The 22,452-nt window shown below is 37.8% G+C and overlaps 2 protein-coding genes across 2 annotated transcripts; both read left to right on the top strand.

Moving 5' to 3' along the window:
- The first annotated feature begins 4,656 nt into the window (after positions 1-4,656).
- Positions 4,657-7,383, top strand: LOC129259037 (octopamine receptor-like). Its single transcript, XM_054897307.2, has one exon. The coding sequence runs from the start codon at positions 6,270-6,272 to the stop codon at positions 7,380-7,382; it is 1,113 nt and encodes a 370-aa protein (XP_054753282.1). The 5' UTR covers positions 4,657-6,269; the 3' UTR covers position 7,383.
- A 10,894-nt stretch (positions 7,384-18,277) lies between these two features.
- On the top strand, positions 18,278-22,452 carry LOC135153973 (uncharacterized). The gene has a single exon (XM_064098967.1). The coding sequence runs from the start codon at positions 18,278-18,280 to the stop codon at positions 20,561-20,563; it is 2,286 nt and encodes a 761-aa protein (XP_063955037.1). The 3' UTR covers positions 20,564-22,452.

Genomic DNA, 22,452 nt, shown 5'->3' with positions numbered 1-22,452 from the left:
CGGCTTTAGCTCGAGCTTTCTTTCAGCACTCATGCATTCAATGAATTAATCCTGCCAGGTACCCATTCACCTCACCTGGGTTGAGTGCAGCACTTGATATGGCACCAACGAACGTTCGTTGTATGGTACTTAATTTTATTTCAGGTCAATGGAGAAGAGATATTTTAGCCTTTGCTCCTTGATATCTATCTATCTATCTATCTATCTATCTATCTATCTATCTATCTATCTATCTATCTATCTATCTTTATGTCTCTCTTTCTCCCTATCTCCCTACCCTCTGTTCTTTGCCTCTATTTTATGGGCATTCAACACTTTCCCAAAAGGGACATCATGCCGCTTCAACTGCTGTAGGTGCACATGAGGACAGTCGTACTGTTGCTCATGATAAGAAACCATATCCATCAAATTAATTAACGAATGAAACCATTTCAAGTAGATGTTTACCTCTCATAATTTCTCAAAATTTCAATGACAAAAACATAATTATCGAAAACGAAATCAATAAATTAACTTACTGAATGCAAACCTTTATTCATTATCCTTGAAACAAAGTGTGTTCTCGATCATGTGGGCAAATTGGGCCTCACCCTAATAGCGCATTCTCACTGCCCGGTGCGAAAGTTTGGCCTTTCGTAGCTGATCGCGACAAAATTGATTTTTATAATCAAAACGATTTGCCACGACTGACCTCAATATCTAATGAGACCTGACACGACTACATACGATTACTTCTCGATTTAGATCATGGGTTTGGTGAGGTGCCGTCGCCGAGTGGTTTGAGGCGCCCTAAAACGTTATGAAATCTGGGGTTCGATTCCCGGCACGGCCCTTCACCGAGGCATTTTAATCTACATGGCTCTTTTATCTTGCTTCAAATAGATAAAAATGCTTTGTGCATTATTGATACCAACATGTGCAGGTGTTTGTTAAATCGTGGTGCGGATCGTCACAGAGGGAACTTGGTACAAAATGTTGTTATGCTACAGTCACGAACGAAATGGGCTCCTCCCATTCTGAAATAACATGATAGAACTGGTCGGTCTGAAGTCGGTTTCATAAAACTTGTTATAATAACAAATTCACCATAACATTTAAATCTACTGAAATCCTCCAATCTGATTGGATGATAGTAAATTTATTATAAAAGTTGTTCACTTTCATTATAAGGAGTCTTTATGGAATGGGAGTCAGGAGTCAGTTTCGCCCATGCGAAGGTACCATCGCATTGGTCCGTCTGACCTTGGGGCCGTTCCATAAAGCTGTTCGTAAGTTAAGAGCGACTTTAGGAACGACGATTTGCCACGCTGACGTCACAATGGATGAACAGGTGATTAATTAGCTGCGGGTATGAGCTGATTTTTCTCATCTTCTGCACTTTAACTGCAGATCCGATGCGTTATTTCATGAAGCTAAATAAGGGAATTATTTCATGGACCATTAAAAAAAATTATCTACAATTTCAAAATACTTTACTCTGCAGTGCTACCAAGAATCACGAATATTACCCCGAGTTTAAATAAAATGGTAGAGTGGTTTTGATTTTTTCTTCACATAGATACAAAGCATTCGGCGCATTTTTGGTGTTTTAAAAAGCACATTTGCTCTAATAAAAATGCTGATAGTTTAAAAACAAGCACATGAACCCCCATGTTTTAATGTTTGTACCTCTTAGGTATACCTTCCTCTACAACTCTGCAAATTTTGGTGAAAATGACATGGATTTTGAATAAAGTGCAGCATTTATTGTACGTTTGTAGTTTGTTACTGAAAGTTTACATTTTTTAGATTGGGATTTTGTTATCTTTTACGCCATTATTAAGAACTGACAGTGCTGTTAAACTTACAATTGCAAACAAATAGCACTATAAATAGATTCTCCATTCTAACGATACAATTATTAACTCTCTTGCAAAATTTGATGACTTTTTCATGTATTTTGACTGAGTAATAGAGGTTTAAACTCATTGTAGTAATCTTGGGCGGTCTAAAAATGCTAAATTCTTTGAAATGCGCAATTCTTAAGAACATCAATTTGGGTGAACTTTGAAGCTCTATAGCAAAAAATCAAGCACATGGACCTATGTTAATTTTTGCATATTTCGAATATTAAGGTTCTAAAGTATCTATGTGCAAAGTTTGGTGAAAATGACATGGATTTCACTTTAACTGTGGAACGTCCTTAAATCTACTGAAATCCTCCAATCTGATTGGATGATAGTAAATTTATTACAAAAGTTGTTCACTTTCATTATAAGGAGTCTTTATGGAATGGGAGTCAGGAGTCAGTTTCGCCCATGCGAAGGTACCATCGCCAATGGTGTATACCATTTACCAAAAGAAAGGATCACCAGTCGCTCTTATCTTACGAACAGCTTTATGAAACACCCACCTGATAAAAGAAATACATCATTGGTCATGTTTAGTAAGCAGGCACGGACCCTGATCGAAACTTTGATCAACAAGTGGGTCTCCACGCAAAGACTAGCGCGCAGAAAACTTGCTGCTTCAATTCAGGCCTTCAGTACACATATAGGCTGCACATTCAGACCCGTAACTTGAGTGAAGGGTTTGCACAGCAGACTAGGTGGAAACCGGTTAACGAAATATGAGACTCGAAGGGAGTATATGTCCCCGTTCTCACTATACTTTCTACAACTTACTATTTTATTGGAATACTGTTCAGGAAACCAGTTTGGAAGATCGCTTCCAAGACCGCTTCGACCGTTCTCATTACACGTTTAACTAGTTTCCTGTAAATCCGAGTTTTAGGACGGTAATGAGAACGGGGTCTATGTCGCAATAATGACGTCATGCCTAGAGGAAGTTAGTAAGACGTCAAGAAAAAATATCTGACCTAAGGGTAATGTTTGTCTCTATATGTACATCGTTTGTTCCTGTGTCTTATATGTGAGGCGGATCAGTGAAAAAGTGTTCACAAAGGCGTCGATTCATCTGGGTCCCGTAACACAAAGGTTAGAGATTAATCGTACACTTTATTTTTACGATTAATTTTACGTTGTAGTCAATGCAATCAACAACAAAAAAAAACGTTTACGATGATTGCTAGGCATTGTGTTACGGGCCCCTGGACATTATGATAGGGGAAAAGGACGACACTGGAATAGCGCCTCATCTTATCATATTTTATGTGAATGTGCTTCCAGAGGCATGCTATAAATTAATATACATGCATGTTTTCCTCTTCCGTGATGATGATGTTATAGGGCATAGATTGTATTGAATTTCCTCATAATAAATCATGTTACACCGGTTTTCGATACTTAAGTTTGAATAACGACCATGCTAACTTGAAGAGGAAGAAATTATAAGAAAATGTGTATATGAGGAAGTTATCAAGTAAAGACCTTGAAAGTGTTTTTATTACCCGAAAATGAGACGAAATACGTGACATTGTTGAACACGTGATATACTCTTATATATCTCAACATCATATTACGTACATGTAAATGTGGCTTTTCATGCACTTACTAGCTGAAGGATGGAATATTAATATGAAACTACCTTCCCGCGTTCTTCCAGACGATTTTTTTTTAAATAAAAATGACTGACCAGCTTTCGATTGAAAAGGGGAAGCGTCCTTTGATTATTTTCACCATGCATGTTCATACTGGACTTGTTTTTTGTAAGCTCATTTTTCCTCTGTAGTATATCGTCATTATCTAATATGACTGGATTGAATTTCGTCTTTCTATACACCATAATAATTCGATGGATGTGAAGGTATGAGTGGCATACGAATGAAATAACAATCGTATTTCGACCGGGATGCAGAGCCTACACAACCCATTCAGTGTTGCCAATGGTTATCAAATTAATTCGAGAAGTGCAATTACAATTTTGTCAGTGACTGTATTTCTGCGTCATGAACATCTTGCAGACACAGAGAGTCAATTTCATTAACTTGCAAGGTGAATATCTGGATTCGGATGCCACTACAAAATGAATAGGGCAAGGTGGTTCATAAAATAATAGCCAAATTTCATTATCCAAATTGGGATTTCTGTCTGGTTGTGACGGATTACTACGCCTGGTGAACTTGAGATACTGCTGTTTTCATCGCTGACTCAAATATATATATCTAAACGTGTCTATACATATCCGACGGAACCTAACCTTGCCTCACCAGGCACTAAGCCAAAATCTTGCGGCAAGCGGCCGGCTGGTTGTCAAGGAAACAACGAGGCCTGCGGGGATAGTGGGTATATCCTTGCATTACAAGGTGCAGATACAGTGCATTCCTCAAGACATAATACTGTTCGGATTTTGCTAGGATATTATTGAGATATTTTCAGAATCACTGTGAACTGATAATTGTTTTTATAGGTCATTTGTCCTAGCCAGCATGAAATCATTCGGGAAAGATAAAGCTTCGTGAAACTGTTTCGTCACTAATGGGTCACTCTTGTTTATTTTGTCATCACTTCACTGTTGTTTCTATAGCAACTCGTATGAACTTAACTTCTAATAACGAACTTTTGTTTTCGTGCTATTGGGCAGATGATCGATAGACGGTTTCCAATGATGTCCCCTTCTGACTAAAATTGAATAGTTAGAAATGTTTGAACTTGTTCTTCTAATGTTCTCGCCTTTCCCGTTGGATTCGGTAGGCCTGTACCTTTCGCGCAACATTTTAGCAGGAAGTGCATCTTAGACAATTTAATAATATGTATACACCGTATTGACTGACACGACACAGGGTGATTTCAAATGGTAGCTGCGCGATAAGTGATAGCTTCCTGACCGTCATGATTACTGAGACATACACTGATATTGAGCATGACAGTCACACAAGGTAAGATACCTGTATGTTTAACTAATGCGATCCAGGGTGGTTGTAACGGAGTATATTTTACCTTGAGAAAACACGGATATGAACCACCCATCAGAAAGTTATTTTAGTCAGTTTTGTGAACTTGAGGTGCATGGTCAACAGTGGTATAGAAGATCATCAGAACGGTGCGGGACCATAAAGAAAACGGAATACACAGGAAACGTCAGCTGCATGTGTAATTATCTCCTTAAATTGTGTCTGCCTGTTTTGTGAACTAGGTCACTGCACCAGATTCTTTGCTCATCGTGTGCATGTTTGACTCAGTTTGGGAGATTTTGAAATGCATTTCACTGTAAACTTGCATAAAAACTCAGTAACGAATTGGATGAAGTGGAAACATGAATAACACCATTCTTGTGCACTTATCTCATTAAATTGTGTCTACCTGTGATGTAAGCTTGATGATACAGTCAAAAACCGTATAGACCATGACGATTGTCAAATACTTCTTGATACGCACATACCATTGTAAACTAGAATGAAAAACACCGAAAACTCCATAAAGAAGTGCATAAAGTGGAGAAAACAGCTACATTCTAGATACTAATTATTACGATTAAAGTTTGAATTGAAGTTTATCCGTTTTGCAACCATAAGGTCATCAGTTCGTGATCTCACCAGAGGATTGAGTCAACGAATGACCTGAAAGTTGAAATTGTGTATTCTTCGATCTATCGGACACCTTTGGATAAAAAATGTGTACAAGAAGGGAATTTAATGCCTTTCCGACCTCATGAGTCAGTAAACTGCCATTTTGTTATGAAAGGTGAAGTGAAGGATTTGCTGTGACTCACAGTTCAGCTAAGCCCGATGTATTTTAAGATTCTGTGTTTCACAATAAGGGGAAATAACTCAACGCCAGCCATTCTTTAATCATCGCAGCGACGTGCACGATTTTCTCTAAGAACTTACATTTTGTGTAACTTCGATTATTCATTTTTAACCAACAGAGTACCTGAAATATGTTTAAAACGTGACGTTGAAATTATTACGGGATACACTGCATATATTTGGATTAATAGTTTAAGAACAGAGAGATCAAAACCGTTGCAAGGAGTATATACTGGCTGTGTCATGCAGTTTTAAATATTGAAATATGAGTTATGTGAACATAAGGGTAGTCTATGAAGTCCATATGGCAGAGCGGTTGAACGACCAAAGAGGAAACAGTTGATGTGAAGAAAGTTTACACCGGATTTGGTGATATGAAAATAAAGACTATATTTATCAGCATTGTGAAAATAACCACGAGTACTCAGTGCCTTGTCGTCGTCTGAAATTATAGAAGAGGGAATTCTGAGTGAAGTTCACATACGGCTAACCAAGCAAACGGCGAACGAATTTGTGAGGAAGTTTTAGGTGTTCAGTCTGCGCCATGTAAAGGACAAGGTAGGAAAGAAAACCCATTGCAGGCATGGCTTCTATGACGACTGAATACTCTCTGGAACTGGACACGCTGGAAGATGATGTTCCATACAATTCCTCGGACTACGTCACCGGGATGGTCACACCCTTATACATCAGTCTCATCTTCATTATTCATACTCCGCTATGGATACTCACAGTCTTCGGCAACTCCCTGGTCGTGCTCGCCGTTTTCCGCGAGCGCAACCTTCGACAACCGACCTACGCCCTGATCGCCACCCTTGCCGTCACGGACTTAATCTTTCCCCTTTTCGGCTACCCGCCGTCGATATACGCCGTGATCGTGGAGAATCGGTACACATGTTCGATCGGGACTCGGAAGTATTTCTTTGTGTTGACATACACCTGTGCAGCGGCTTCCTTCTTTCACATCATAGCAATCACTTTCGAACGGTATATCGGTGTGTTGAAGCCGTTGCGATACCATGATATCGTTACAATGAAACGCATCGTTCTCCTTGAGGTGTTCATATGGTTGATGAGTCTCCTGATCGGTGCGAGTGCCGTCTTGAAACCAACTGGCACAGATACCATGCGGCCCGACTGCAAGGAAGCAGGTTCATCGCCCACCTTTTCGTTCGTTTCCTTCATCCTATTGACGCTGGGGTTCCTCGTCATCACTTTAATTTACCTACACATCTACCGGATCGCGAGGGGCCACTGGCAAGATATGGAGGCGGAACGAGAAAAATCTTTTGCCCTGGGAAATAAAAAATCTCTAAGATCCGACAGCCAGAGCAGCAACGACGCCAGACAGTTCAAAGCCACAAAGACAATCGGCATCATCATTGTACTCTTTGTCATATGTTGGTTGCCGACGGCCACAAGGTACTTCTTCGAAGGAATAGGGGTATCCGTCCTTATCAATTGGACAACGTGGATTGTTGTCAAGCGAAGCTCGGAGACATTCTGGCTCTTGAACGGGGCCATCAACCCGCTTGTCTATGCCAGGAGGAACTTGCGGTTTAGGAATGCTTTTAAAGACATTATCAAGTGTTTAGTAAAGAGGTGTACGTGCTCTACAGAGTCGAAATCTAGGGAATGTTATATGTCCTCCTCAAAGACTAGACCGTCCTTGTCGTCGAACATTACACTCGCATGACCATGAGGCTGTTCACACCGCAAGGGGGGACCGTGGGCGGACCGTGGATCGCGCTATCGTAGCGCGATCCACGGTCCGCCCATTGGCATTCGCCGGATTCACACCGCAGTGAGATAGCGCGGTCTATCGTAGCACCCCCTTTTTTGAGAGGTCCTGTTGCCATGACGCGTGACGTCATGAGGTCAGAGCGGTCAAAGATTTCGCGCGCTATTACGAACCCGTACTAGTTAGTTGAGAGCTCGATATCGCTGTGCCTATTATTCCCCGCGTGTAGAACGATGACTTCCGGCGTGCTATCGTAGCTCGGGTTCACACCGGCAGAGATAGCGCGATCTAGCGCGCGCTAGACCGCGCTATCTCTCGTGGACCACCCCCAAGAGGTGCTCCAGTGGCACGCCATTTTGGCTCGCCGTGGCTCGCTGTTGGGCGGACCGAAACGACGTTGTACCTTCCACACCGCAGAGATAGCGCGATCTAGCGCGCGCTAGATCGCGCTATCTCTGCCGGTCTGAACAGGCTCCAGGACTACGTGGTTAAGGCAACATTAAGATCTGAAGCACAAAGTCTGTGATGACATTTCTTCTTACGACTTGTAGTATGCCCCGATTCTTTATTGCATAATTTATGGTTGATCAACTGTCGATCAATTTGTATGAAATAATACCACATGCCATACTGGCATTCGTTTTTTTTTTTTAATGTACATAACTCACTGTTCATTATTTCAACCATTCATCGCCAACTTATCACCTGATCACGTATCTGACACTTTCAATGCCATGCAGGCGAGGAATATAAATTATAATTAGAAGTGAAATATGCATAAAGTATAAGAACGGGTGCCACCTCCAGAAGCTGGCGATTGTCAGGTAACTGACGGTCTCGCAGTACCCGCCCGTGAAAAACTCGACATACTCCGTTTAAACTTGAAGGAAAATGGAATTCAAATCAATTCGTTTATTAAAGGTATTGGAATGTTATGTATACAGAATAACAACCGATTCATTCTTAAGAAGCTTGCGATTGACAGGTAACTGACGGACTCGCAGTACCCATTCCTCCGTGAAAAACTCAACATACTCCGTTTAAACTTGAAGGAGAAATGGAATTCAAATCAATTCATATATTAAGGGTATTGGAATGTTATATATATGTATAAAGTATAAGAACCGGTGCAATCTCAAGAAGCTTGCGATTATGACAAGTAAGGGGCTATAACAGTACGCATTTTATAACTCCATGGTAATCTCGACACCCTCACTTGCCACATAACACGTAAAGGCAACACGTTACGAGTGGTCCACGATCCGATTTTGGAACAAATTGCATTTAGCTCATTTTCTGAAAATGTGAGTGAAAAGTATGTTTTTTTTATTTGAGGCTCAAATTAGCTGTAAGAATACTGATATAGTACTTTCGGATAATTGCAAGCCTTGACATGTTAATGAAATGCACCTGATGAAAAGATCTTAAATCATGTATCATAAAGTCAATTAGTTTCAAATCGTAGCCAATCGTACGATTGCTATGACGTCATTATGTCTACATTTTAAATTCGCTTTTATTTCAATAAGGATGATAGCAAAGTCACACAATTAGGTATTCGTTCGATGATTTGCAACATTACACAGGAAGATATTTCATGTCTCAATTTCTACTACGTTTTATTCCAAAATCGGGTCGCAGACCAATCGTAAGGTATACCGTTGTCTTTGTGCATACTGTCCCAGATTTAGTTGATTTTAATTGGTTAAATGAATTTCCGTTGTTGCTGCGGTGTTTTGTTCTGGATTATTCAAATATGGCCCTAATTTCGGTATAAAAGATAATATCCTTGACATGTTAATGAAATGTACCGGATGATAAGATCTTAAATCATATATCATAAAGTCGTTATAGACTTACTTCTTTGCATTAGTTCATAAGACTGTAATATACATGATATACAACAGTACAATTTTATGTGCAATGAACGTTGTCTAGATAGGACAATATATATGACAGGGGAGGGTACTCTGCTAAACATGTAAATTAAGTTCCGACATTTTTTATCACTTTTATTTAAACGTTTTGGTGTGAACACTTTCATCGTTAGTCTTCAGACAATTTTTAACGACATTATTAATACGAGCCATTTAAATTGAAAAGAAAAATCAAATTGCATCTGAGAGTGATTAAAATCATTGTTTAAATCACAAGAAGAGTGCATGCAAAATGTGGGTCCTTGTTGAGATTGGACATTCACAATGAGGAGACAAGCAAGAGAGATTAAGACGGAAATCTGAGCATTGTAATTCAAAAGAGATAGATAATCCTCCATAAAAATATTTGGAAAAAATCACGCCTCTTTGAATCAATATTTTGAATTTAAAGATAATCATAGAAACACCGTCTTATTCTTTTTCCTTAAATTTCACACTATGTCATGGGATTTTAGGGAACTTTACAAAAACTCCAGTACTTGCTCTTTCTTTTTTTATAAATTTGTTTAATATGTTTAATAGGTGTTTTCTCTTCTTTTATCATTTCAGTAAGATGATAATGTATATTTATGGATGCCATGGAATGCATAATAACTAAAGTGTTTTCAGGATCTCGATTATCGGATCTATGGTTAATTGATCGGATCCCATTGCATTCATCAATAAACTTAATAAATCTAAAATTAAGATTTGAATTGTGTCGTAAATGATATACCATTTTGAGTTTATCCTAATGATGTAAATTGACCTCATGGAAATGTTGTTGGAAATATGAGAGAACATAAATGTAGTATCAAGTACCTCTTCATAAGGTGAAATTGAGATGTGAATACAATTAGGCAATCAACAGATCTGTGGTATTCCAACCATGCGACTATTTGAATTGAATTTATTTAAAGTATTGTAATTTTAATGGATTTCGCTTAAAATAAACTTCAGTAATGACACTGTGAACATTCGTATGCTGGTTAATCGCTGGTCAATATATACAATTGAGGTCAGAAGTTTACATACACCCAGGAAATTGCCAATTAACACTTGCCAAGCATCATAAAATTTATTATATCTTATAAAATATTTGTGCTATCAAGACGAATTTGATATCAAACAAATGAGTATGTCATGCCCCTTCATCACATTGCTTTGTCATCAGGAGCTGAAAAATATTGAGGTGTCATTTCCCCAAAAAAATTTCCATATTTTTAGACGAATCAAAAATAAAAACTTGACAAAAACATTTCATATTTATGCTAACTACTTCTCAACACAAACATATTAGATTACACTTTTTTGTTCAGTGGTGACATATCGTGATAGAAAATGTAATATAAATCATAGATTTGAGATATATTATTTCTATGAAACGATGTTTGAAAATATAATAACAAACAACAGAATACATTTGGGACGATTTTTACTTTTTTTTCTTCAAAGGAAATTCCACCTGCAATATGCTTTTATCCCAACGGCATCCCAATCATGTGAAAAAGCTTAATACGCTCTTTCATTTTATATCAAATTCGTCATGGTATTATGTATATTCCTGAAGATATAGTAAATTTTACAATGTTTGGCAAGCGAACGAATTTCACTGAATTCCGTTGGTGTATATACAATCTCAAATGGTTTAGTAACGTAAATGCCGTAGCAATAAAATCTTAGATTTTAAAAGGAGCGTAGCTCTCTCTCTCTCTCGACCTCGATCCGTCTAACTCTCACATCGTTTTATATCATCATGACTAAGCTCTCTTGGCTACCTAAAGATTTGGTCTAATAATGAATATTTGATTCATAAAGACCATAATAAGAAGTGTAAGCATTGTCCTACCCTACTGGAAAGGCTTTATGCTATTTACTGATCTTCTTTTCAAGAATTAATCTAAGATGTAGGCCTATACTTTTCAAACTTCAGTCTTTATTTAGGACTACCCTTTAAAAAAACACGACAAAAATCAGCTTGTAGCGACCAATCGGGGAAAATGTGGTTGAAAATATTTTTCCGCCCCCCCCCCATCCATTGGCAGAAGGCTGGATCCGCCCTTGTGTCCTGAACACTTTGTCCACAGTGCGAACATATCTTTACACTGTTGAATTTGAGCGTTTTAGCAGTGAACACACTGTGATCACACTGCGTGACACTGTTCTTTCCAGCAGGGAAGGAAGGGTGTTAGTGATGTGTATGTTATACACCATAGGCAGCACCCCCTGAAATTAGGTTGGTATGCTAAAATGTAGAAATTAAACCCCAAACACCTTCATTTTTAAGCGAAAACCTTTTTTTTTTCTTTGCTTGTCATTTTTTACACAAATCACCTTGATTTTGGAGTGAAACCCTTTTATTTGCTTGTCATTTTTTTTCTTCAATTCAGCACCCCCTCTTCAAAAATCGTCCCCAGGCCCTTGGTGTAAGACCAAGTGGATATTGATTAGGCGAAATGGGTCTAGTCTAACGGTAAATTAAAAAACATGGTAAAATGACAATTATCCCTAATAGTGCTTAGTAGATGAATCGGTTGCTGACAAACTAAGGATTTAAACACAATATAAGACCAAATAAAAGTAGACAAAGTATTTGTAAGGCAAATGGTGGCTTCCAAAATACCTTTGGCTGCTATTTCTTTGCAAAGGGTTGAATTTCGACATGGAATTGTCCAAATAACAGTTATGGTTCCATGAGCCTAATTACGACAAACAGGAGGGCTAAAGATATTCATTCGACCCAACCCATTCGAATTTTTTTCAATTTGATATTGCTGATTGACAAAAGTGGTACTATGAACATAATTAAAAATCTAACACTGATTCTAGAAACGGTAACTACTGAACTTCCTTTGCCCAAATTGGGAAGATCAAAAATTACTTTGGAACTATTTTTTGACTGGCGGAAGAATTAGGGCTATTTTACTGTTTCAGTTGATAAATTTGATCCCATCATAGTTATCTTCATAAATTGCGATTTATTTTTAAAATGAGCTGGCTACGATACCCTTCTTTGGTCAGATATGGAATGTCAGATATATATTCTATCCAATGGTAGTAAACATTCAACCCTCTAATTTCACGTTTATTTTTCATGAATTTTTCAAAAGTGCCATTTTAACACACAAGTCTATGGGGAATGTTTTACGCGCGTGACACCTTATGATAGTGCAAACTGTCGACAGATGGCGGCAGATTGCTTGGAAGTAATCTCCTCACTCATTCCTTTGGGCAAAGTATACGACAAATCTTAAAATAAGTAGTGGGAAAGGTCATTGATGTTTACGATTACCGATGTACAGCTCAGCCCTCATGTCGAAACACCATGTGCATTATAAAATGAAATCGCATGCGCAAGTTCGGGGCGGGGGCTCGGAGGGGACGGTTACCAATGTGTAGCTCGGCCCTCATGTCACTCAAAACACCATGTGAAATATGAAATGAAATCGCATATTATATTGATTGGATGAGGTGATGAAGTGTGTGTCGAAGGGTGATTGAATGTGCGTTTATTAACGTGTGTGGGGGCGTGTGGGTGAGGGTGTGTGTAAAAATAATGATGAATTTTTAAGGATATTATGAAGATAAATATGAAACTGATGGTGATGATTGACTGTGATGACGACGACGATGATGATGATGATGATGATGATGGTGATTATGATGATGATGATGATATTAATGATGATGATGATGATGATGATGATGATGGAGATGATAACGATGATGAAACAGAAGGTGGTGATTTAATAGAGTGGTGATTTGATAAGTTGGCGAGAAAAATTATGATGATAATAGGGGACTTTAATACTGCGGTGTGCAGTTCACATCAAGTTCACTTCTCAGAGATTAGAAAATTCATGCAAAATAATTATAATTGCAGACGGAATCCTATAAAATCGATAGAAACAAAATGGCAACATAACTTTTCTATAGTGAGGCCAAGCAGTACATTTATGGTTGTGTGAAACAACATGAAACACACACGAAACTTCATGGTGCCCTTCATGTAATGTAATGTAAGTGATGCAGATTTTGACCGTCAGTCCATGGAGCTAAAAAAAAATTAGATACAGTCAGTGTGTTGACGACAATGGTAATTACGCTGCTAATCAATTTTTTATATATTTTTTTTTTTATAATGACGAACAATAGATAATGTTGATTTTGATTTTGAAAAATGATTAAAAATAATAATAAGAAGTGACAAATATTATATATTATAATGGTTGTGATATTGACCTTCCAAATGTAATATGTCAAAGCTTATGACAGTAATTTCGAGATTCCTTTTCTGGCCATAGTTACAAGATCGATCGTGATGGCGCTCGACTTTGTATAATCCAGAATGTGCTTTACATTATCTTTATCCAAATATCTGCCAATACAGCTAGTCATAAATTTGTGATTTTAGTAAGAAAACCGTGGCGTAATGACTGAACAAAACAAAAGGAATAAGGGAGCCCTACATGGCGTATCGGGCAAATTTTGTATAAAAATGTTGCGAACGAGAGAAGTGAGCGATCCAAATTTTTTGCCTTTAATAATAATGATAGGCATTTATATAGCGCCATCTATCTAGAAATATTCTATTCCGAGGCGCGATGTTATTATTATTATTACCCCGGCTTTAGCTCGGGCTGCCTTTCATCGCTCATGCATTCAAGGAATTAAATCCTGCCGGGTACCCATTCACCTCACCTGGGTTGAGTGCAGCACAATGTGGATAAATTTCCTGCTGAAGGAAATTACACCATGGCTGGGATTCGAACCACGACCCTCTGTTTCAAAGTCAGAAGACTAATCCCCTGGGCCACACCGCTCCACGATGATGATGATGATATTAAATAAAAAAACTTTTTAATACAAAAATCTAATTTTGTGTTAAACCTTGACATAACATTCAGAAAATAATACCCTATGCCCCCCTTTCCTCCTTCTTTTTCTTATTTGGTCATGATTTTTTTTTTTTTTTTTTTTTGGGGGGGTTACATGGCCCAAAGCCCCCATCTGTACACCAGTGAGAGAAAAAACATTATCTGAAGGAGCAATAAGGAAAGGGTGCTGTGGGAGACATGTAAGGAACGACATAATTCCTCTTCATGTCGATAAGCTCGATAGAAACAAAATCAATGTCAAACATAAGGGCTATATTTTTCGCACATGTTTCATTAGATATGTGACATAATTATTAAAGCACCAACATGAAGCTGTATATTTGGTGTCCAATTAAACCAGAAAAGCTCTATTTATTTCATTTAAAGAGAATTTTTTCTTGATAAATCATTTATTAAAGCATTTTGACTGCCAAAGAACGATACCGAGAGCATTGAATTAATGCGTTGTATATCATTTCGCCTTTTATTAATCTTTTATCCGTATAACGATTGAGAAAAGTTGTCTTGTACACATATTTATGAGAAAAAAAACTTTCCCGGCAATATCCATGCACATCCGTCTGACACAAATGGCAATTTTGAGAACGATCCGTTTTAAATCTTTCGACCCAACAAACTTTCCGAAAATCTAACATGTCTGAATTTCAAGTCATTGGAATAGGCATATAGTATTAATTAACGCACTAAATCAAAGGAACTTGGTGTAATATTTTGTTTAGTTGAAGATATTTAAAAGAATGGTGCAAATACAAAATTCAATATTTTGAAGGCAACAAAATAGAAATCCACAATATTCACGTGTTTTCTGGACACCCTGTTTTGGCCTATCGATCCACCTTCTTCTTCTTATGTTGGTTGAGTGGCGATTAGTCATATTTGACTATTGTCGCCATTGACTCTATCTATAATATCTCACTTCTCACATAATGATATTATTACCAATATGATGTACACATATATCGTGTTTTTTGTGTGCATCCTTCTAATATGAAAAAGATAATTATAGTATTATACAAAAATTTGTCGTAACTCTTGTCAAAATGGCATATAAAATATCTTCACCAAAAACAAGCCGCTATCTTCAGCCCACGCTTCTATCATTTCTATCATGTACACATGATAAATGAAAAGCAACCGAAAAATGTAGAAAAATCAGTGCGTGCGAACAGTCACGTATAAAGTTATATTTCATCGATGAAATATGTATGGAGTTAATATTTACTTATCAAATGTAAAGAGTCAACAGGGCTGTAACGACAATAAAGGAGACTGATAAGCTTCAGTTACACTATAGCGTACATATCCGACAGATGGTTAACATTACCTAATGGAACCTGTAGAATGAAATTTATTAGATTTGTGGTCGATCTTGCACATGTGACAGGGTTTCAAATAAAAGTACCAGAAACAGATAAGAAATCAAAGTCCAAAAAGGTAATCGGGACAATTGTGCTCTAAATTGTTTATTTGCCAAAGTTCGATTTTATTTTACTAAATAATTTCATCACTTCAATCGTTTCGCAAAGATAAAGAGGATATTATAAGACTTTATTCGAGGAATCTGATTTTTTTTTCAAGATAATGCGTAAAATTTATTTGCATTTGAAAAGACAATGATGACTTTCAGGAATGATTTATGAAACGAAAGAAATTGTTTCTATTTTTGATCTAGCAAAATAGAATATATCATACTGAAGAAAATCCATAGATAACGAAACTATATAATTGCAATAGTCTAATACGAAAAGAATGTCAGTTTTTTTGTAAACGAAATTTCGTTATTCGAAGAAAAGATTGAATTTAAACAAATCAAGTTTTCGGCTCTATGAATATATCATTGGTGTAAATCTGGGTGGAGGTAATATCATTATTGAGTTGATGTTTATTTTCATAGATTTGGTGCAGGCATCTAAAAACGAAATGTCATTTCTCGAATGGTCTAAAGGCCTACATTGTTTATTACGTGTTCTCGGCCAAACGAAATGTATTATCAAATGGACATTTGCAGTAACATCAAATATAATAAGGTAATTAGTATCGAAAGCCTTCAAATCTTAAGTCGAGTTTCGATCACCAGATATTAATATACAATCGAGCAAATCTTTTGTACTTTTGAGAACACCTAAGTGTCCACAAACAAAGTGGTGTATGAGAGATCGAAAATAGAACTAAAATTAAGGGAACCTTGAGCAGGCTCTTAATCGTTTCATAGAAGAGGTACAAGCTAAAGAGTACTCATCAACGAATAAATGAATAATCAGAAAGAGATGCAACAAACAATAATAAACATTTAAAAATGGGGGGATCCGACAATTTATCACCCATCGGAGGTGAAAAGAAAATGAAGAGGGTGTTGTTAAAGGTCAAGTCCACCCCAGAAAAAATGTTGATTTGAATAAATAGAGAAACATCAAACTAGCATAACGCTGAAAATTTTATCAAAATCGGATGTAAAATAGGACAGTTATGACATTTTAAAGTTTCGCTTATTTTTTCACAAAACAGTGATATGCACAGCTCATTGAGACAGTCAATGATGTCCATCACTCACTATTTCTTTTTTTATTGTTTGAATTATACAATATTTCATTTTTTACAGATGTGACAATAAAGACCAACTTGACTGAACAATAGAACAATGCCAATTCCACATTTTCAGGGAGGTATTAATCGTTGTTTCACTTGACAATGAGGAGAAATATTCTTATAATAAAATACTAGTACAAAAGAAATAGTGAGAGGATGACGTCATCAGTCTCCTTGTTGCATACCGACCATAGGATGTGCATATAACTGTATTGTGAAATTAAGCAAAAATTTAAAATATCATAACTTTCTTATTTTACATCAGATTTTGATGAAATTCTCAGTGTTGGATATTTTTTGTTTTTCTTCAAATCATTTTTTGTTGTGGTCGACTTGTCCTTCAAAGTCAAGATGGATCGTGGGAACGTTTTTATGAAAGTTGTCAGTACTGACAATTTTTCTTTCTCCGACTGTTACCATAGAATCAGTCAGAGGCCAGAGCTACTGGGCCGATCAAAACCAAGGATTCGACTGAAATTGTCAGCGCTGACAACTTTCATGAAACACACCCCATATTATCAAGAATAAGAGAACTTAAAAAAAAAATGAATAACCTGATAACGGGCACTGTTAATCACCGACTATCACTTAAGATAGGAAAAAAACGCATGTATATATTTCGAATAGGCTGCTTGATTTGGATTTGGCTGTAGTGGGAGGCAAAATACAGTTATTAACATAATTAACGTCAACATTTTGTTTGCATCTGAAAAGGGAGATCGCCATCGTCATTGACACCCTTTCATCTATGCAAACTTGCAAAGCAAATCAAAACACTTTCTCATGCCTCGCTGCCCCCTCCAATTATTTATAAAATTTGGGACCCGCATCAGTTTAGGCGCTTTGATTCCTGGAAAAGTACCTTTGCCATAAAAAATTATGGCGGCTTCTACTGATGACGATTAACAAATCAGATTGAAATCATCACCACTGGACTGATTAATCTATCTTAAATGATTTCCTTCTTCAAGATTCTTCCGATTGCTGCTTATTGAGCACCCTTGATTATTGTTGTCATCACTTCCAACGATAAATTACTGGTATTGGAACTGAATCCTAAGATGGATTTTACTTAATGGTTCACTCTCGCTATTAATAACAAAAGTCTGTCAGAATTCCTACTTGGCGGCTTTAGAAAGTTGGTCTGTTATTGAAACCAAGACATCAACAAACTTGGAAACTATCATCATGATAAATTACGACGGTAATCGTGTGTATGTCTCTATCTGGACTTTCTTAGAATATAATAAACGTAGACCCTAGGCTCGACGTTGTAAATGTTTTACATACAAACATTAAACCCCATCACAATCACAGCATTGAGGGTCAGTTGTGCTGAGCCAGGGTTCCCCCTCATTGCCATGACATGCTGTTTATACAGATTCCCTAAAATTACTTTTACTGCTTTCTAGACTATATTGCTTATGTTAAACCAATACTAGCGGCAATAATGTCGCTACTGCTCTTGATCATCCTGATGTCCCCTGCTGCACAAGGTTTACACCGGGCTGAATTTCTGATCCAGCCTTACCGAGTTACTGTGAAGGAGGGTCGACCTGCAATATTTGTTTGTTCTGTAAAAGCTCGGTCACCATTCGAATCAGCGTCAGTCACTTGGTCGGATAACTACAAAACATACCAGAATTTAGATGCGTCTATCTTGATCAGCGAAGAACTGAATTCGACAGTGGTAACCTCTAACCTCCAACTACTGGACACAAACCGCCATTCTCGGAAATACTTCAAGTGCACGGTATCCATCCGTTTCGCAGATGGCGAAGATGTCTCCCTAACGTCTCCTCTGGTTGGAGTAAATGTCCAGTACTTCTTGGAGGAAACGGATATGGAGTGTAAAAGGTTCCCGGACCCTGAATCGTTCTACCGAGAAAATGAGAGAATTACTATCGAGTGTCAAGGTCCGAATACGAATCCACCTATCACTCTTAAATGGATGTTGTGCAGCCATCTGAAATCTTCAGTTACAACCCTATTAGGGGCACAGGACTCAACTAGAAATGCCGACGAAACACTTATTAGGAATACCCTGAGAGCAAAGCCACAGCTCCATGATAGGGAAATCTGCTGCATTGCTACCAGTTCTGCCTTCGAAGGGGAACACGTCAATTGCTCTCTAGCACCTTTTAAAGTCATCCATGCCCCTCGTGTAAAAGTTACGACTGACCGAGATTCGTTGACACCTCCTATAATTTCAGAGACAAGACTGAGATGCAGAGCCAATTCCTTTCCCGAGGTCAGTGCAATGTCCTGGTCCTGTGATCCCCCTGACGCTTTCGAATCATGTGAGTCTTCCAGTCCATATCTGGATGCATCCTTGACAATGCCATATCTGGAAGGTACTGATGCAAACGTCACAGTGACATGTTCTGCAATGAATATTGTGGGTAGCGATGAAAACACTGTTACCATTGATGTGAGTTACGTTGACTTGTCTTCTCTGAAGACTTGCCAAGAAAACGAAAAGAGTCCCAACTCTTCTTTGACTGCAAACGGAGAGGTCATTGTTAAGGAGTTAGAAGAAGTCTTGGAGAATGATAAGGAGAAAGGACAGTCCGTAAATAATGATACAATCATAAATAATCGTCTGGTCGTCGAAAGGCAATGGAGATCTACGAGTGATGTCTTCCATTGTTCATTTCAGAACAGAAATTACCACATTGTCCCCAGGGTAAGTCGGATTATATGGTTCGTCAACGGTTCTCGTGTCCAGTATCATGATCACAATGCTAAGGACCCTCTCGATTGGCAATTGGTGCTCCCTCGCAGATCAATTGAAAATACCGAAAGAGATATGCATGTAGTAGCATGCGAACTAAGAAGTCTGGAGGAAAATTACATAGCTTCCTGCATGTTCGACTATTTCACTCGAGTAAACACTGACACACCAACAATCACAACAACAACCACAACAACACCAATAACAGCACATAAAATGTTGCAGACCTCTTCTGTCACAGATGTTGAGAACATCCCCGAGAAAAGGACGCCAACTACAACTAACTTTATATTAACGAATTCTTCAATAGCGGCAGGGCATGACAAGGAAAAGTCATCCACTGTAGTTTCAAAGACACATGCAATTGCCATATTGAAAGACTCTGACGAGGTGACGAGTTCTACAAGAGGGTCTCTGAATATGGCTTGGATGCTGGTGGTAGCCGTCGTCGTAGGATTTACTCTCCTTGCCTGTGTTATTGGTGTTGTCTTCGCTTTCCAGAAGGTTTGGAGCCGATCAAGGAACACCCTGAATATGCTAGACGGTGTGTATCATACGACATTGGCCAGGTCTTTTGCATCTCCACCTCGATCCTCTCCTGCACCAGAACCTAGAACCAATGGCCACGTGGAAGACGAACCTTTGTACGCCACTCCTGATGAAGACAAGATGACCAATACTAGGAATGCTTCAAGGAATTACCTCCGACGAGCACACATCGCTTCTTATAATTTTGATGAGTCTCCCATTAAATTTGCTCCGCCGATGGAGTTCCGGAACTCATGCTACAGTTGTCCAGGAAGCTTGGACTCTTCCACCGCAGAGGACGAAGCGTCGTACATCCGCAACTCGTATGAAGGAGAGTATAGTGATATCTCGTCGATCTCGGGATCAAACGTGTACGAGAACAAGAATGTGGTCCATCTTGGAGCCTCCGAAAAACAAAGTGCTTACTACAAGTCAAAGACACTCAACCTGGATGATCTTCAGACTGCACAATAGTTTGATGATTTCTCTCCCACTGCTGATGATTGTCTTAAAGTGTCACGGAGCTCCAACATATCCAAGGAACTCTAACACATAGTGAAACTTTGGTCATATGGTCTGTGCTTACTATATGGTTACCCTTGGTACATAATACCATTCAAAAGAATACTCAGACTGTGTTTTATTAACTTTTGTGAGATAATTGCGATTTTCATTCAATCTTTATTGCAATTAAGATTGCGGAAACCATTATTTGTTTTCATACCTTTAATGTTGTGATATGAATGTTGTAAGGTATTTTACAAAATGTATAGTTCATACAGTATCGTTAGACTACATACCAAAGCACTGTATACTCGGCAAGGACAAATGACCTTTGTAAGATAGTACTTGCGCTGGCTCTATTTAAAAGGGTTGTGGCACATTGACTTTAAAGAGGGAGCGAACTGTGTGGTGTCTCTCATTCACTGTGTGTTATAAATAGCTAGTCTTAAAATATACGTTTTGAGATAACTATTGATAATACAGAGAAATACAGAGAATAAATTAGCTAGTGAATCGGTGTGATATCGTTCCAATGGGCCTAAATGACAAGACTACACTGCTCAAAATGTTGCATTATGGGTTAGCAACCTGGCCAGATTTGAGTAGTTAAAGACTTGAGGAGGCTACTGGTTCGTGTCTGCTTTAAAAGAACTGAACCCACTTAGAAGGTGATTGTCAAATTAAGAAATCTATTCAGAGCTGCGGAGTCTCAGGACTTTGTAAAATTGGAAACCGGTTTTGCAGGCTGTAGAAAAATAATAACCATCTTAAAATTGGAAGCGATGCTTCATCGAGAGGTAATAATTCACCATTCTTGATTCCAACTTTTTAATCCAAATTAACACCTCTTTTGTTTAATTCAGCGCCCATGATAACTATATTTAGTTGCCAGCTTATATTCATTACTCTTATAATATCGTAGCAATCTATTTTCATATTATTTAAGCAATAGTTGTAGGCCCGTTCATGATGCATATACATAACTATGTCATCGCGGTGAAAACCCTTTAATCACTTGGTAGTTTGTATATAGTAATTACGAAAAAAAATCAATTATAAAGCGTAGTTTATCTCGTTACCTATCACAAAAAACATTGTCTGGTACCTCACCTCGCCTGGGTTGAGTGCTGTACAGTTTGGACGAATTTCCTGCTTATCATAATGAAAGTAATGTGCGATCGTATGGAAAGCCGTTTACATTTATTCACATTTTCTGATATCAAGAAATCGAATTCTTGATATCAGAAAATGTGAATAAATGTTAAAACGGCTCAAGAATTGAATTCTTGATATCAAGAAATCGAATTCTTGATATCGGAAAATGTGAATAAATGTTAAAACGGCTTGTCATACGATCGTGATGATCTGTTTCAAAAGTGAGGGTCAGAGCCACCAGACACAAGACTCTTGTATGCAATTCATGATTACGTAATTTTTCATGTAATCATGATATTGTATCATAATGCCGTAGTAGGTGTACGTCACCGTAATATAAGTACGATGTATTGTATCGAACGTCTTGGTTGGTATTACCTTTCATGTCCTTAGAATATTTGAATGGTAATGCTACCTTAATATATAATTTATCAACGATTATCCAGCAAGGTTACTAAGAAAAAAATATATATAACTTCCCAGTTATTCTTAAGCATTTATCTGAATTATTGTTCGATATGCAAATAGACACTACTTGTTTTAGATCGACGAGCACATTTTACTATCCAAGTATGGTGACAAAATCCAAATTGTAATTCTTTTTACGGTCAATGGCAAGTGGAAAACGAAATTTGATTAATAATAATGTGAAGAAAAAAAATCGAGGAGGCACGTTTTTTATAATCCATCAATAAAATATGGTA

This window comes from Lytechinus pictus, chromosome 4 (assembly GCF_037042905.1).
Source record: "Lytechinus pictus isolate F3 Inbred chromosome 4, Lp3.0, whole genome shotgun sequence".
Taxonomy (NCBI): domain Eukaryota; kingdom Metazoa; phylum Echinodermata; class Echinoidea; order Temnopleuroida; family Toxopneustidae; genus Lytechinus; species Lytechinus pictus.
Note: the sequence above shows the minus strand (reverse complement) of the source record. Positions and strands in the feature narration are given on the sequence as shown.

What these genes read in the sequence shown, in the direction of transcription:
- LOC129259037 (XM_054897307.2), top strand. Translation starts at nt 6,270, where the DNA reads ATGGCTTCTATGACGACTGAATACTCTCTGGAACTGGACACGCTGGAA.
- LOC135153973 (XM_064098967.1), top strand. Translation starts at nt 18,278, where the DNA reads ATGTCGCTACTGCTCTTGATCATCCTGATGTCCCCTGCTGCACAAGGT.